This window comes from Simochromis diagramma, unplaced genomic scaffold (genome assembly GCF_900408965.1).
Source record: "Simochromis diagramma unplaced genomic scaffold, fSimDia1.1 OVJJ01000590.1, whole genome shotgun sequence".
Taxonomy (NCBI): domain Eukaryota; kingdom Metazoa; phylum Chordata; class Actinopteri; order Cichliformes; family Cichlidae; genus Simochromis; species Simochromis diagramma.
Window position 1 is genome coordinate 586,032 of NW_024387057.1, and position 12,852 is coordinate 598,883.

Genomic DNA, 12,852 nt, shown 5'->3' on the forward strand with positions numbered 1-12,852 from the left:
TGCATGTGTAAAGCGCTTTGGGGTCCTTAGGGACTAGTAAAGCGCTATACAAATACAGGCCATTTACCATTTATCCGAGGGAGAAAAATCAGCTGAAGCTTTTGTGCTGACATTCATTTCAAGTTGGGGTTGCTTTTTATTGCTGCGGAATGACAAAATCTGGAGGTGAAGGCATAGCAGGAAAAGGTTGGGAACCACTTCATTAAAAATAATAAGAGGGGAAAAAATATAGAATTTATGTATGAATTTGAAACACAAGAAAACTCAAAGAGACTGAAGTTTTGTAAAAATACAACTTCTAGGAGGGCTGTTGCAAACTATTATTATAGATATCAGTGTTTTATAAGTTGCTGCTAAGTGCAGATGTGAAAAGAATAAAGTAGGTCCCATCTCATTTAACATTTTACTGCTCAGTTTGCCTTGCATGCAAGTTATATAATGCTGTCTGTATTTAGTTCTGTGCTCTTTTGATGTGCATGTGGTAGTGGAGATGTATAATTGCAGCCAGAGGGAGTCTTGGGCAGACAGCAGCTGGAGTCAGGAGGAGAGATGCACATATCAGTAAGTCAGATTAATGTTCAGATATCAGCTTTATCAACACCTCAACAAAATATTAAGCTGATCCTAATGATTATTACTCATCATTATTGTGGAATACTGTGCGAAACTCACGAGCCACCTCTTATAAGTGGTCCTGAGCAATAGTTCTCCAAAGTTTTTCTTTGGCTGCTTTTTCACTCATTATCAGGGCAATACTTTTACTTAACTATTTTCAGAGGAATGTCTTTTAACCTCCTAGAACCTGGCGTCCACATATGTGGACATCACATTTTGGGTTATTTAGACCAAAGTACTCAATTTTGCTCTACAAGGGCCTGATATCCACTTATGAGGACATTATACTGCTATTGTTCTATTGAAATTTTAAATGAATATCCTCATGTGGCTCTCATTTTTCTTAGAAACAAAAATTAGTAAAAAAAAATAATCTGATAATTCTTTTATTTTTACATTCATCGGGTCCCAATCAGCCCAAATATCAAAGAGAAATTAAAAATGCATGCTGTGGAAGAGTTCGGGTCTTAGGATGTTAAGGCACTGACTCATTCAAGCAATATACGTCACCTAACGAACAGATGAAGCAGTGTTGTTTCTACACATAACAGACCACTTAGCAACTTAGAAAATCCATTTCCATAGACCTTAATGGATCAATGAATCCAAATGTGAAATTTTTGGTTAAATTCGTCAATATTTGTGGAGAACAAGAGGAGATACAGCAGTGATTGTCTACAACCATCTGTAAGACACGATGGAGTAAAACATGATGCAGCCCTTATGGTTTGAGACTGCATTTCGGCAATCTTATGAAAATTCGTGGAACTATGAACACAGAATAGTACCATCAGATATTGATTCACCATGTAATACCACCTGGGAAGCATCTGATTGCCAGCAGCTTCATTTTTTCAGCACGACAGTGATCTCAAACACATAAACGCTATCAGTCAGGGATTTGCCTCCCCATACACCAAACATTGACATTATTAAAGCAGTGTGGGATCATCTAAAAGCAGCCAAAAAGAGCTTTGAGTGTGCTTCAAGAAGCCTGGTGAACTACTCAAGGCTACTGAAAGAAAAGACAAAAGCTTGGGTAAGAGAGTTAAGCATGTGATGATGAATAAAGGTGGTCATACCAAATATTGATTTTCTAAGCTCATTAGAACTATGCTGTTACCTCATATACTGTGTTGCCATGGCTGTTTGCACATAATTCAATAAATCTCTGTATTTATTTCCCATTTCTCTGGCAAAATCTAAAGAAATGATGGGTGATACAAGACTTTGACCCAGTACTCTGTTTAATTCAAGATAAAAGAAATTGGTTTTCCATGTTGTGGTCCAGGCCCCAGGTGTCTTCCCTTTCCACCGCTCACTATAATTCCTCCAGTGAGAGGCAGAGCTCTCAGACCTTGGCCGTCTATCAGTACTCACAGACACCAGACAGCTCCCTGTCATCTCAGGCTTCCTGTTCTGCCTCCTCCTACTGGGATTTCTCTCTCCAAATGCAGACTGAAGCCTATTATCAGTACTCACAGACATATTCCCACAGAAAGTGCTCTGAACCCCCTGCTTACAAGTCCAGCCAGTCTCTGTCATTTTCTCAGCATGAGGTTCCTGAGACGCCAGCAACTTTCTGTCATGGAGACAGATATACCCTCTCCTTCCAAATACCAGAGAGGCTCTCTGAACATGAAACTACACCACGGAAAAAGTAAGAGACAAAGCAAATAAACATGCAGTTTTATTGCAGAGACTACTTATGTTTAAAGGAATCCCAAAATATATTAACACTGCTTTAGGAATTGCACTTTGATATATTAAAACTATGCAAATTCGGGTGATATTAAGAGAGACATACGTTTAGCATGTATTGACACTGTTCTGGTGCTGATGCTTGGCAGGATGGATTTTAAAAAATTGTTTGCTTATTTTCTTTTCACTTGTAGCTCAACAAAAGAAATCAGACCACCTTTCATCTTGAATATATTTCCAGACGATGAAGATCCTGACATCATGCTTCCAACAACAGAACAATCTAATTGTCATAAAGAGGAGCCTGCTGCAGTTTGTCATCCAGTATCGTCGTGCCTTAAAATATATGAAGGGAGAGAAAGCAGGACATCAGGTGCACAGACAGAAAAGGTTGGTAAAGACAGCTGGCATATTGCCACAAAACTACAAGACATCAGAGCTCCAGGAAGTCGATTAAAATGGAAGCAGCCTCTATCTGACCCCACTGAAGCAGCCAGTGGTGGAGCAGGAGACAGAGTTGTGCTATACCAGCAGTCAGAATCTGAAACAATCAACACTGGAAGGGCACATCTACTCCCTAGCGTCTTTATTACAAGACAGGAGAACTGTTGTGATGCACATTTGCCCAAGTTGATGAGAAATATAGTTGGGAAGGAAGATGAGGTGCTGATAGCAGATACAGAACATATCACTGAGCTGGGAACCAGACAGATTTCAAACATATGCCGTGAAATTCAAAACGCAGTAAATGAAGCTGCAAGGAAAGAGAGAGAAAATCGAGATGTGAGTGTACTTCATGCAAAAGGATCTGCCTATGAAATGGAGCGAGTTGTGCCTGTGAGGACCATTGAAGACACCACAGTTAAAAGCCATTTGAACTCATTAGACATCAGAGACGATTTTGTTGACAGTGGCACTAAAAGAGAAACACGTGGGGAGAATGAAGAAAATGGTTTAGAATATATAGTCAGTGCCTCTGAAGTCAATACTGAACACTCCCTTGATACTGAGAATAAAGCAACAACAGTTGAACATGAAAATCCACAAAAGATCTCCGTATCTTTAGGAAGTGGACTCCAGGATGTGAGCCACTGCTACACTGAAAAGCCTCAGAACAAGGGTCAGATTGGGACCAACACAGCAGAGAACGACCACACTCAGGAGCAGCCTGAGGCCAGGAGCGTCAGCCTCCAGGACAACAGTGCTGAAAACATAGAAAAGACAGAGGTGATGGAGGCCAAAATGGAAGCTACATTTCAGAATAAAACAATGGCAAACGCTAATCATCAGATGGCGCAGGGACAGTGTGAGACACATGATGGAAAACTTGCAGAGTTTCTCGGAATGGACACTGAAGAGGGAAAAGGGGGAGAGGACAGAGAGGCAGAGGAAGTGGCAGCTGTGGACAGTGATGTTGACAATAAATCTGCAGGTAAGTGTGTTGCTAGTGATGTTTCTGTAATATGATTATCCTGACATTGAATGGGGTTTACTTATATTGGGTTTACCACTGATTTTTACCTTCATAATGGCTAATTTGAATAGGTTAATTCAAGGTTTACGATTGTTATGCTCAAAAGAGTGGCAATCACAAGATTAGTCCAGTCAGGAACAGTATAGTCAAAAGAAGAGAGATATTTCCATTTGGGTTAATATTTGTTGTACTAAATGGAGGCAGGGGGAGCAGCAACGTAAACCGAGCACAGATCATAGTATGCTACAATGACAACACTTACATATCAGATATTAGGCAGACACAGATTGAAAGCAGGAGCTGGTGTGGAGATGGGTTGTAAAGTGACTTGTAGATAGATACACAGTAACTATACAGACTAAAGCAGCTTAAATAGCATGTCCTATTTGTTACAATTGGAAGTATAAAGGACGATTAGGTGATGTCTCAGGTGGAGTTTTGGCTAGCCTGAAATAAAACTATGCTTGATTTTTATAATCACTATCAGTGACACTGTCATATCTGTTGAATATGTTTGTTTCCCCTAAAACTCACCCCAGAGAGTGTGCGTTTAGATTTTGAAGGGCCCTGAAGAGACTACGTATAAAGTATACATTTTTATAACATCACACAAACAATATTTGACATGTAATTAAAACGAAAGAAGTTAATTTCTCAGTTCTATAGAGTGTCTGCCGTATGATTTAACCTGGAAAAAATGAGATTAAAATAAAACTTGGGCTGTTTTAGCTATGGTTGGATTAGAAAAAGCAACTCTAGGGGGTGCTAAAGCTCGTAAAGTTGTGTCAGACATCAGTTCCAGTGGCTCTCAGCCATTTTTTCTTTCTTTGATTTGGCACTGATGACATGGCAGGGCTGGAGAGACTCAGCACTGACGGGAGACTTTGTGCCTGCTCACATTACAGCTGCATGAAGGTGCTTGAGTCTCAGCTGCAGAGACAATGCCGAGTCAAGACCCATTGCACGCACACACACACACACACACACACACACACACACACACACACACAGAGGCACAAACACTCTCGAACAAGTTGGAAGTTGTGTCGTAGCAAAACTTCAGCTTGATCTTAGCTAAGATTTATAGTGTTGCCTGACCTTGTCCTATCACACACTGCTGAGGTGCCACACACACTGTGTAAGCATCCATACATGCTGCCTCAAACATGCTTACATAACAGAACTGGTTTATTGATTGAGGACTGACTTGAAAAGTGATGAACAGATGAAAAATGCTTCTAACATCCTCTTCTAGGGAACTCAGAGGGAGAAAGGGCTGCTATGCCAACAGTGTCCCAGGAGTGTGGGGCTAATGGGTCGGGGATTAGAGCTGCCCGTCTCAGTAGCAGCCAGCAGCAGCATGACAATGCAAAAGTAAGTTTCATAAGAGAAATGTTGCAAAATTCCAAAAACTGCTTTACATTGCAACCCTAAGTAATGCTCATAGGGCATAAATGCTGAGCTTAATTTATGCCTACTTAGCTCACATAATCAGTAAGATGGGAAGAGGACATGAAGTGTTTTGCCCATAACAAATCCACTTTGACACTTCAGTTGGGTAGAAAGTGTACTTGCTAAGCTTTGTTGTCACTTGCAGTCTTTTACTTGTCCTTTTTCTTATACGTTTAACTGATGTGTCTTTATTTCCCCGTTTCTTCCACTTATCTCTGCCTCTGCTTATTTCACTGAAAAACTAAAAAGTCCTAAAATTTAAATACGTGCTTTCAGGTTAGACCAAGGCTGCTGTGTCTCTCATTTACATAGATATAAATGTAGCTAGTGTGAAATAAGAGTTTTGTCAGCAGCACTGCAGCACACAACAAGTAATGGGTCTCCACTGAGTCATAAAGACCCGACAGAGTCGTAGTCCATGATACATATTAGCTGAAAAAGGAGAGCAAACTGCAGCGAGAAAGTGCTATAAAGGGAGTAAGGGAGGTGGTTGGATGGATGCATGGAATGTGGAAGAGCTAATGAGAAGGATGCAGCAGGAGAAGGAGAGAAAAAGAGGGCAGGACTTTACTGTATTGCTACAATCAGCAGCAGACACAGCAGTCCATTCTCCCTCTCTCTTTTCACTCTCTCCATATGCACCAGTACTGGGCTATGGGCCACGGTCTGCCTGGGTTTTCTATCTATATCCTGTAGCACAGCACCCATGAGGGGGGTTCATGACTTTGTCAGCAGGAAAACGGGTTGTGTTTACAGGGAAATGAATGAAGTCTCTCCTCAGGGAGCTGAATCACAGGAATTCCTACCTCCCGGGTAGACAGCCAACAACCTGCAGAATTATGCACATAAATACAGTCACATATCATCTCTGAAAATCCTCAGAAATACCCATCTCTCTATCACTTGTCAAGACTTCAAAGAACATTTGCACACCTGGTGCTTTTGGATAAAAAGAAATGAGTTAGAGATATGAATGATATACATTTTTTAAAGATGCCATTAAAGTTACTGGGAGGGGAGATTGTACTTGTGGTAGATGGGACTTCTGTGGGATCATAACAGTTTTGATGTTATGATCATTTGTACTGATATATTGAGTTCAGCGTATTCACATTGTATTTTTTTGCATTGAACTTTATAGATGTAGTTTTCAGGAATAGTTCTCGAGGCTTCTTGAAGGACATTCAAACCTCAGCATCTTTGGATGTTCTGGATGTTGGATGTTCTCAAGATGATCCCACACTGCTTCAGTAACGTTGAGGTCCAGGCTCTGGGGAAGCCAATGACTGAGCGTGTTCCGTAAATGTCAAAGTTGGGTTTGTCACTCCATAAGACCTTAGATTTTCACTATTTTCAGTCCAGTTCTTGTATACTTTGACAGACCACAAACTCTTCTCCCTGTTTTTGTTCTTTAAGAACAGCTTTTTGGCAGTTGCTCTTCCACTGAGACCATTTCTGATGCGGCTTCAGTGACCAGTAGATGGATCAGCTGAAGGATCTCTCAGCTTCTGTGGCAGGTCTTTGCATGTCAGGATATGCCAAGTTTCCCAGCTTTTTATTATCTTGTTGGTGAAAAAAATACTATTTTTAAAAGCATTTTTCATCAGTTCCAGTGAAAAAATTGAACAAATACCTTTTTGTGACAGGCTGCAAATATCAAAAAGAGCCTAAAGATGCAGTTTCATTCTAATTTGTCCATCATGTGTAGACAAAGCTGACTCTTTATGCTTAAATTAATGATACTTGGCTTAATACACAAATAAAGAAAATTGGTCAGTTACAAGGACTAGGCTGAAAATATGTGAAAAAGCAGCCAAAGAAAAACTTTGGGAGACCTTCAGAAAGCCTGGAGAACTATTGCTCAAGACCTCTTTAAAAAGTTACAAGAAAGTCTGGCTCCTTGCAAGAAAAATATAAAGAAATGAAGAGTGACACAAGTTTTGCACTGCACTATTTAAATATAGACGATAAATACTGTATATTTATTATATGTATGCTGCATGCAATTCAGCTCTGGTACATTAAACCCTTTTTAATGTAACTATTTATAGTCAAACAATCATCGTCATTCAGCCAAAGAAGCAAAGTAGAGCTGCGATTATTGTGTGTCTGTGCGTGTGTCTGCTTTTTTGACCCTGTCCCAGCTTCAGGCAGGTTTGTCAGACAGTATCGCGGCTGTGTTTCTGTCTGGGACACAGTGCTCAGGGCTGACTTTCACATCCTTCTTTCTTTGGCTTCTCTCCTCTTACCTGTTTACTTTTCAAGCCTTCTTTTTTATGCTCTCTCTCACAAACTGTGTGATCCTGCTACGTCAAAGCGCGAATGGGAATAATTAAATTACGTTTCTATTCTAAGTGCTAAAACAAATCATGTCCAACTAGAAGTTTTTATTTCATTCACTTCAGTCCTCTAAGTAGTGAAGTATTGATGTTCTGTGTAACAAAACCTGCAGGGACAGCGGGAGTCTATTTCAAGTGCCTGCTTGTTTTTTTCTGTGTCCTTTGTCGCTCTCTGCACATTATTCACCTTTTTTGTTGCTTAGACCACTAATGGAAGCACCAGAGGGAGTAGCTCGAGCTTGGTACTGGCCCCAACAATCACTGTTGCGCCTGGACAAAACCTCTTCTCAGTGCAGGAATTGACTTCAGCTGTTGTAGCACCGAAGAAAGAAAATCGAAAACTAAAAAATTCTCCAAGTCATCCTTGCGTGAAACTTTCCTTCCCCCTAAAGAGGAAACGTGAAGCATGTCAGCACGAAAACACTGACCCTCCTGCCAAAATCAGCCTAAGCAGACGCCCTCCAAAATGGGAGCCTCCTCGATCCTCACAAGAGAAACCAAGGGAAGGAAGAGTTAGGGAGTCAAAGAGTGCCAGAGAACCACGGGGGAAAGCAAGTCCTTCACATGAAACAAGAGCAGCGTCTGGGGCGTGTACACAACTAGATGCCTCAAACCCAACTCAGCAAAACAGACAGAATAAAATGGAAAAACTATCAAGGGAATTACCAGGGAAGGCTTCCATTCACCCCCCACTTTCCAAACCACGCAAACCCAAGCAAGCTGCATGTGAAACCAACCCCACCACAAGTGGGCCCAAAGGTTTCCAAAAACTAGTTAAGAACAGTGAGCCGCCGACCCAATCCAAAGCTGGCTGTCTGGCTGCAAGCTTGACATGTGACCCTAGAGTAAAATACTCTGGAAAACTTAAACCAGATGAGAAGGTGCAGATGCTTGAGATCGCTGGGCAGGCTAAGGTGTTGGTGCTAACAATGGTGTACCAAGATGGAAGCACTCAGTTAGACGCAGAACAGGTAAGGACGCAAAATGTTTATGATCTACGCAGTCATTCTTATGAAATAACATAAATATGTTAAGATAAATTATGATTTGTGAACTTGAGACACATTATTTCATTGCGGGTAACTTTTATTATCTTATAGATCAGGTCCTTAATGCTGATTGGCTAAAGTCTTCAAGCTCACTTCTGCATTCTCATGCACCAAACCTCAGATTGCTGAAGGTTGCATTAATTAAGAAAACCAAAACTGCATCAGTCAGCTAACGTTTACATCTTTAGGGGCTCGGAAAACTGGCTGAAGCTTGCCCTGTGCCTTTCATCACAGTGTAAACTGTGTACTCTTGTTGTTTGCTTCATCATTAACTTGCAGCCCCCGTGCTCTTGTAATTCTGCTTTTTGTTCCCTGATATAGAAGCTCACTCCACCAGCGTGTGGCCTCCTCATACTAATGAAGAACGAACTTGACTGCAGCACGCCGGAGGGTGCGCTCGGCCCAAACGACACTCTGGTCTACTTAAAACTAGAACACACACCTGCATGGGCCCGACAACAAGTCCATCAGAGCCAGGAGCTCTTTACTAGGTCTGTGCTTCTATATATGTGTGTCTAATCGAGATCCACATTCGCAAGTGTTTGATACTAAATCAGTAGTACTTAAAGGTGTGTGTGTCCCACAGAGATATGCTGCTACAGGTGCTATCGAGATGTCAGCTGGTGGTGTGCTATAAATCCAAGGATCTGCTTCGTACAGTTCTGCAGTTTTACAGACGAGACCTCAGCTGGAAACAAGGCATGACACAAAAATAAAAACAGCTTCCCTAAAGACCTTCACGCATGTACACCTGCTTCTAGCTGTTTATGCACAACACTGCTTTGCAAATTCATTGTCAACATCCACATTTATCAAAGACTTAAGTAATGCCCCTATTTGTTTCTTTATTCCACGTAGTCTAGTGTCAGTAAACCATCCAAGCCACAAACAGCTGGTAGAAAATTAGAGCTTTATTCAACAAACATAGTAAAAACACATTATGGAAGCAAGGCAGCGTGGCGCTGTTGGAAAATGTTTCCATTAAAGTAGCAGGAGTCATGACAAACATACACTGGACACTTAGATGCTTGCACACGACTCCTACAGCAAACATATTTGGTCATATACAATGTGAACACATCCCGTATTTTATTGGTGTGACTTTATATTCATATGCCAGTCCCTGATCAGTGTGGAGGAAACCAAATGCTGCTCATTATCATGATGAGCTTTTCTCCCTATGCAGTGGCAGGCTGTCATATCCAGGACCCACAGGTGTCAGGGTGGCTGCTGGATCCCACAGACCCGTCCTCCTGCTATCAGGAGCTTCTCCATAAATACTGCAAAAGACCCCACACATTACCCGCCCTGGGTGCCCAGAAAGTAAGCTTAAGTCTAAATTGGCATTTGTTACACTTGACTGCTAAGTAACGTTTCTATAGGACAAATTCTTAGAGCTGGAAGTCTTGTAAGCAGCGTTTTTGGGACTACAGCATCTAATTATTGAAAAATTTAAGGTCCACTGGAGTGCTGCAAACCTGCTTGGATCTGGACTGAAGAAAATCCACACGCCCTATATTTATGAAGAAAGTTTGAATAGTAGAAAATAAAAACAAGGACTTTAAAACAGATCTGTGTACAACTTTTATGAAACATGAACAAGCTAAAATGAGCCTGAGAGAAACTCCTTTGGACATATTCAACAAAAGCAGTTTTCTGGTAAGCTCTCTGCTCAGTGAAGAAGATATGAAGGGGGCTGAGTTATATTATGGGGCTGTTTTACTGGGTGGGGTGCATTAACTCATTAAAGGTGTTATACAGTGATGCTATTGCAATCCTGGCTCCTTTTACAGTATAATAACCCACCACGTACATCTTAAACTGTAACATCAGTTTGTTCTGAGGCTGCTCGCTGTGTGTGCTGATCAATCTGAAGAGAAGAATCTGACTGTAGTACAGCACCTGTGTGTGTGTAACATAGAATAGGTCAATTCAGGACTCTGTGCGGACGTCCACGTGTCTGTCAGTTTTTTGTAACTCCATCTCTCAAGCAGACAAATCATGTTGAAAAGGGACATTAAGAATGAGTACTCAACGAGGGCACCTGCAAACAATTATAATCCTGTTCCTATCAAACTGAACAAAACTGCATCAAGGACGCTGGACCAGACTTCTGGCTATGGATTGTGGAAGGCTGATTAAGAGCCACAAAAGTGTGCGATTGCAGTGATTGCCTCAAGACGTTTGTGCCACGAAATGTCAGGTCTCGATATTTTTGCCCATTTCATTTTCATTTGAAAATTAAAAGGTCTGTTTTGTTAAATGTCGAATAGAAAAGAAGGTGATGCTAGTTATACTCTCTGACACCAAAGGATTTCAGCAGACACTTGATGTTTTCATGCTTTTGGTGTTGTTTTTTTAACTGAAAATATACTAATTTTAACTATAGAAGAAACCATGACTCACGAAGTACTTCTACACAACAAAACCTGAATCATGTTCCTCCTCCCTTTTCTTTTTTCTCTCTTTGTTCGTGTCTCAGGTTTCTCAGATTATCTCAGGTCTCTTTTGGCTCTACAGGCTTAATATGAAGCTATGCTCTGAGCTACATGTAGGTAAATGCTCACATACAAACATGCACACACACACACACACCAACAGATTACCTAACTGATAATTTGTGTGTCCAGAGCCAAGGGCTGTGGCAGCTCTACTCAGATATGGAGCTGAACATGATCCCTGTTCTGGCAGGTGAGCACTGCTTTACTTTTTTCCCTCCAGACACTCAGAATTGTTTTAAAATACAACGAAATCTTCTCACAGATTCTTCAGCCCACACCCGGTGAGATTTATTGTGAAAAATATCCCTGAATAAACAGAGTAAAAGCATGTAATACTGAATGACAATTAATTTTTTTATTGGGCTCTTCCAGTTTTCTATATCCACAATAAAAATCTGTCAGCTGTTGAAAGACTTCCTGTTAATGAATCAATAAATTCTTTTTCTTGTTTCAGCCATGGAGAGCCACCGCATCCATGTTGACAAGGAGGCACTAAAGAGAACTTCAGACTTGCTGGGGGTAAGATGGCAAAAAAACTCTGTGGTAAACTGAATGGTTTGACTGGTAGATCTTAAACTTTCACAGTCAGAGTTATTAATAAATAAGAAAAAGATTTCTAGAAGAAAAATAACTGCTGCCAGGAGTTATTGGCATTTGCAGTAAATGTTAATCCCCAACCAGAATACACTGATGAATCAAGATCAATGCAAATATTTGTAAAAAGTGTGTGTTTGCATGCTGTGTTTTAAACAATTCAACCATTATTTCTGTGAGTTTGTGAAATAAGTTACAGACTAATGCAAAACTGGACATGCAACAAAACCCATTGGACCAATGCATTAGTTAACATTCATGGAATGATATATACTGTAGATATTCTGGTTTTTTTCTTATGTTTAAAGGCTGTTGTGTGATTATACCAAATACGATACTGTATGAAAGGCTTGAAAGTCACCCCGTATTTCTTTATGTTTTGTTTCCAAGGAGCCAGCCTGTCCGCTCATTTTTAAAGTGCTCTTGAGCAATAATACTGCAGGCTTTCTGAAGGTCTTTCAATTTTTTTTAAGTAGCTTTTTCACTCATTTTCAGTCAATTTTGTTTTCTTTAACCTGTTAAATCGTTCAAGCACAAAAGGACACCTAACTCAAGGGATGAACTAGTGTTGTGCCCATACAGAAAAGATAATTTAGCAAAGACACAGTTTTAAACGTTTTCTTTAGGCATTTTGCTGATCTTCAAAGAGCTATTAGCTGAAAATTTGGAATATCTCAGCATGGTGTGCAGCGCCTCAAAAGACGTGTCAGGCCTAAAATGCTATCTACTTCAGACGAACAGTATGTGAAAGTTATGTTGTTAAGAAATAGGAAAAATCCAACAAAAACCTGACACAGGAACCTGAGAGATGAATCGGGTCCTTCAGTTGATCCATCTACTGTTCAGTGAAGCTTCATCAGAAATGGTCTCCGGGGAAGGGTGGCTGTCAAGAAGCCATTTTTAAGGAAGGGAACTCATAAGAAAAGGCTGAGGTATGTCAAATTACACAAGAGCTGAAAATCAATGGGAATCTAAATTGACATTTTTTGGTTCATTTTGTCCTCCATATTTATGAAAGAAGTTAGGAGTGAGGTACAAAAGTGAGCGTCTATAGACATCAGTGTGAACATTAAATAAATCTCTGCAACTTTTTCCTATTTTCCTAACAAAATATAAAGAATTAAGTT

At 40.5% G+C, this 12,852-nt stretch overlaps 1 protein-coding gene across 1 annotated transcript in view; it reads left to right on the forward strand.

Annotated features, from left to right (window-relative positions):
* Window positions 1–12,852, forward strand: part of poln (polymerase (DNA directed) nu) — a 72,476-nt gene continuing 59,624 nt past the window's right edge. Inside the window, exons 1-11 of the mRNA XM_040045002.1 lie at window positions 1–561; window positions 1,907–2,275; window positions 2,511–3,748; window positions 5,046–5,164; window positions 7,785–8,552; window positions 8,952–9,121; window positions 9,217–9,329; window positions 9,817–9,953; window positions 11,113–11,181; window positions 11,261–11,321; window positions 11,586–11,650. Coding sequence (XP_039900936.1) covers window positions 491–561; window positions 1,907–2,275; window positions 2,511–3,748; window positions 5,046–5,164; window positions 7,785–8,552; window positions 8,952–9,121; window positions 9,217–9,329; window positions 9,817–9,953; window positions 11,113–11,181; window positions 11,261–11,321; window positions 11,586–11,650 — 3,180 coding nt within the window. The 5' untranslated portion in view covers window positions 1–490. The remainder of the gene's footprint in view (window positions 562–1,906; window positions 2,276–2,510; window positions 3,749–5,045; window positions 5,165–7,784; window positions 8,553–8,951; window positions 9,122–9,216; window positions 9,330–9,816; window positions 9,954–11,112; window positions 11,182–11,260; window positions 11,322–11,585; window positions 11,651–12,852) is intronic.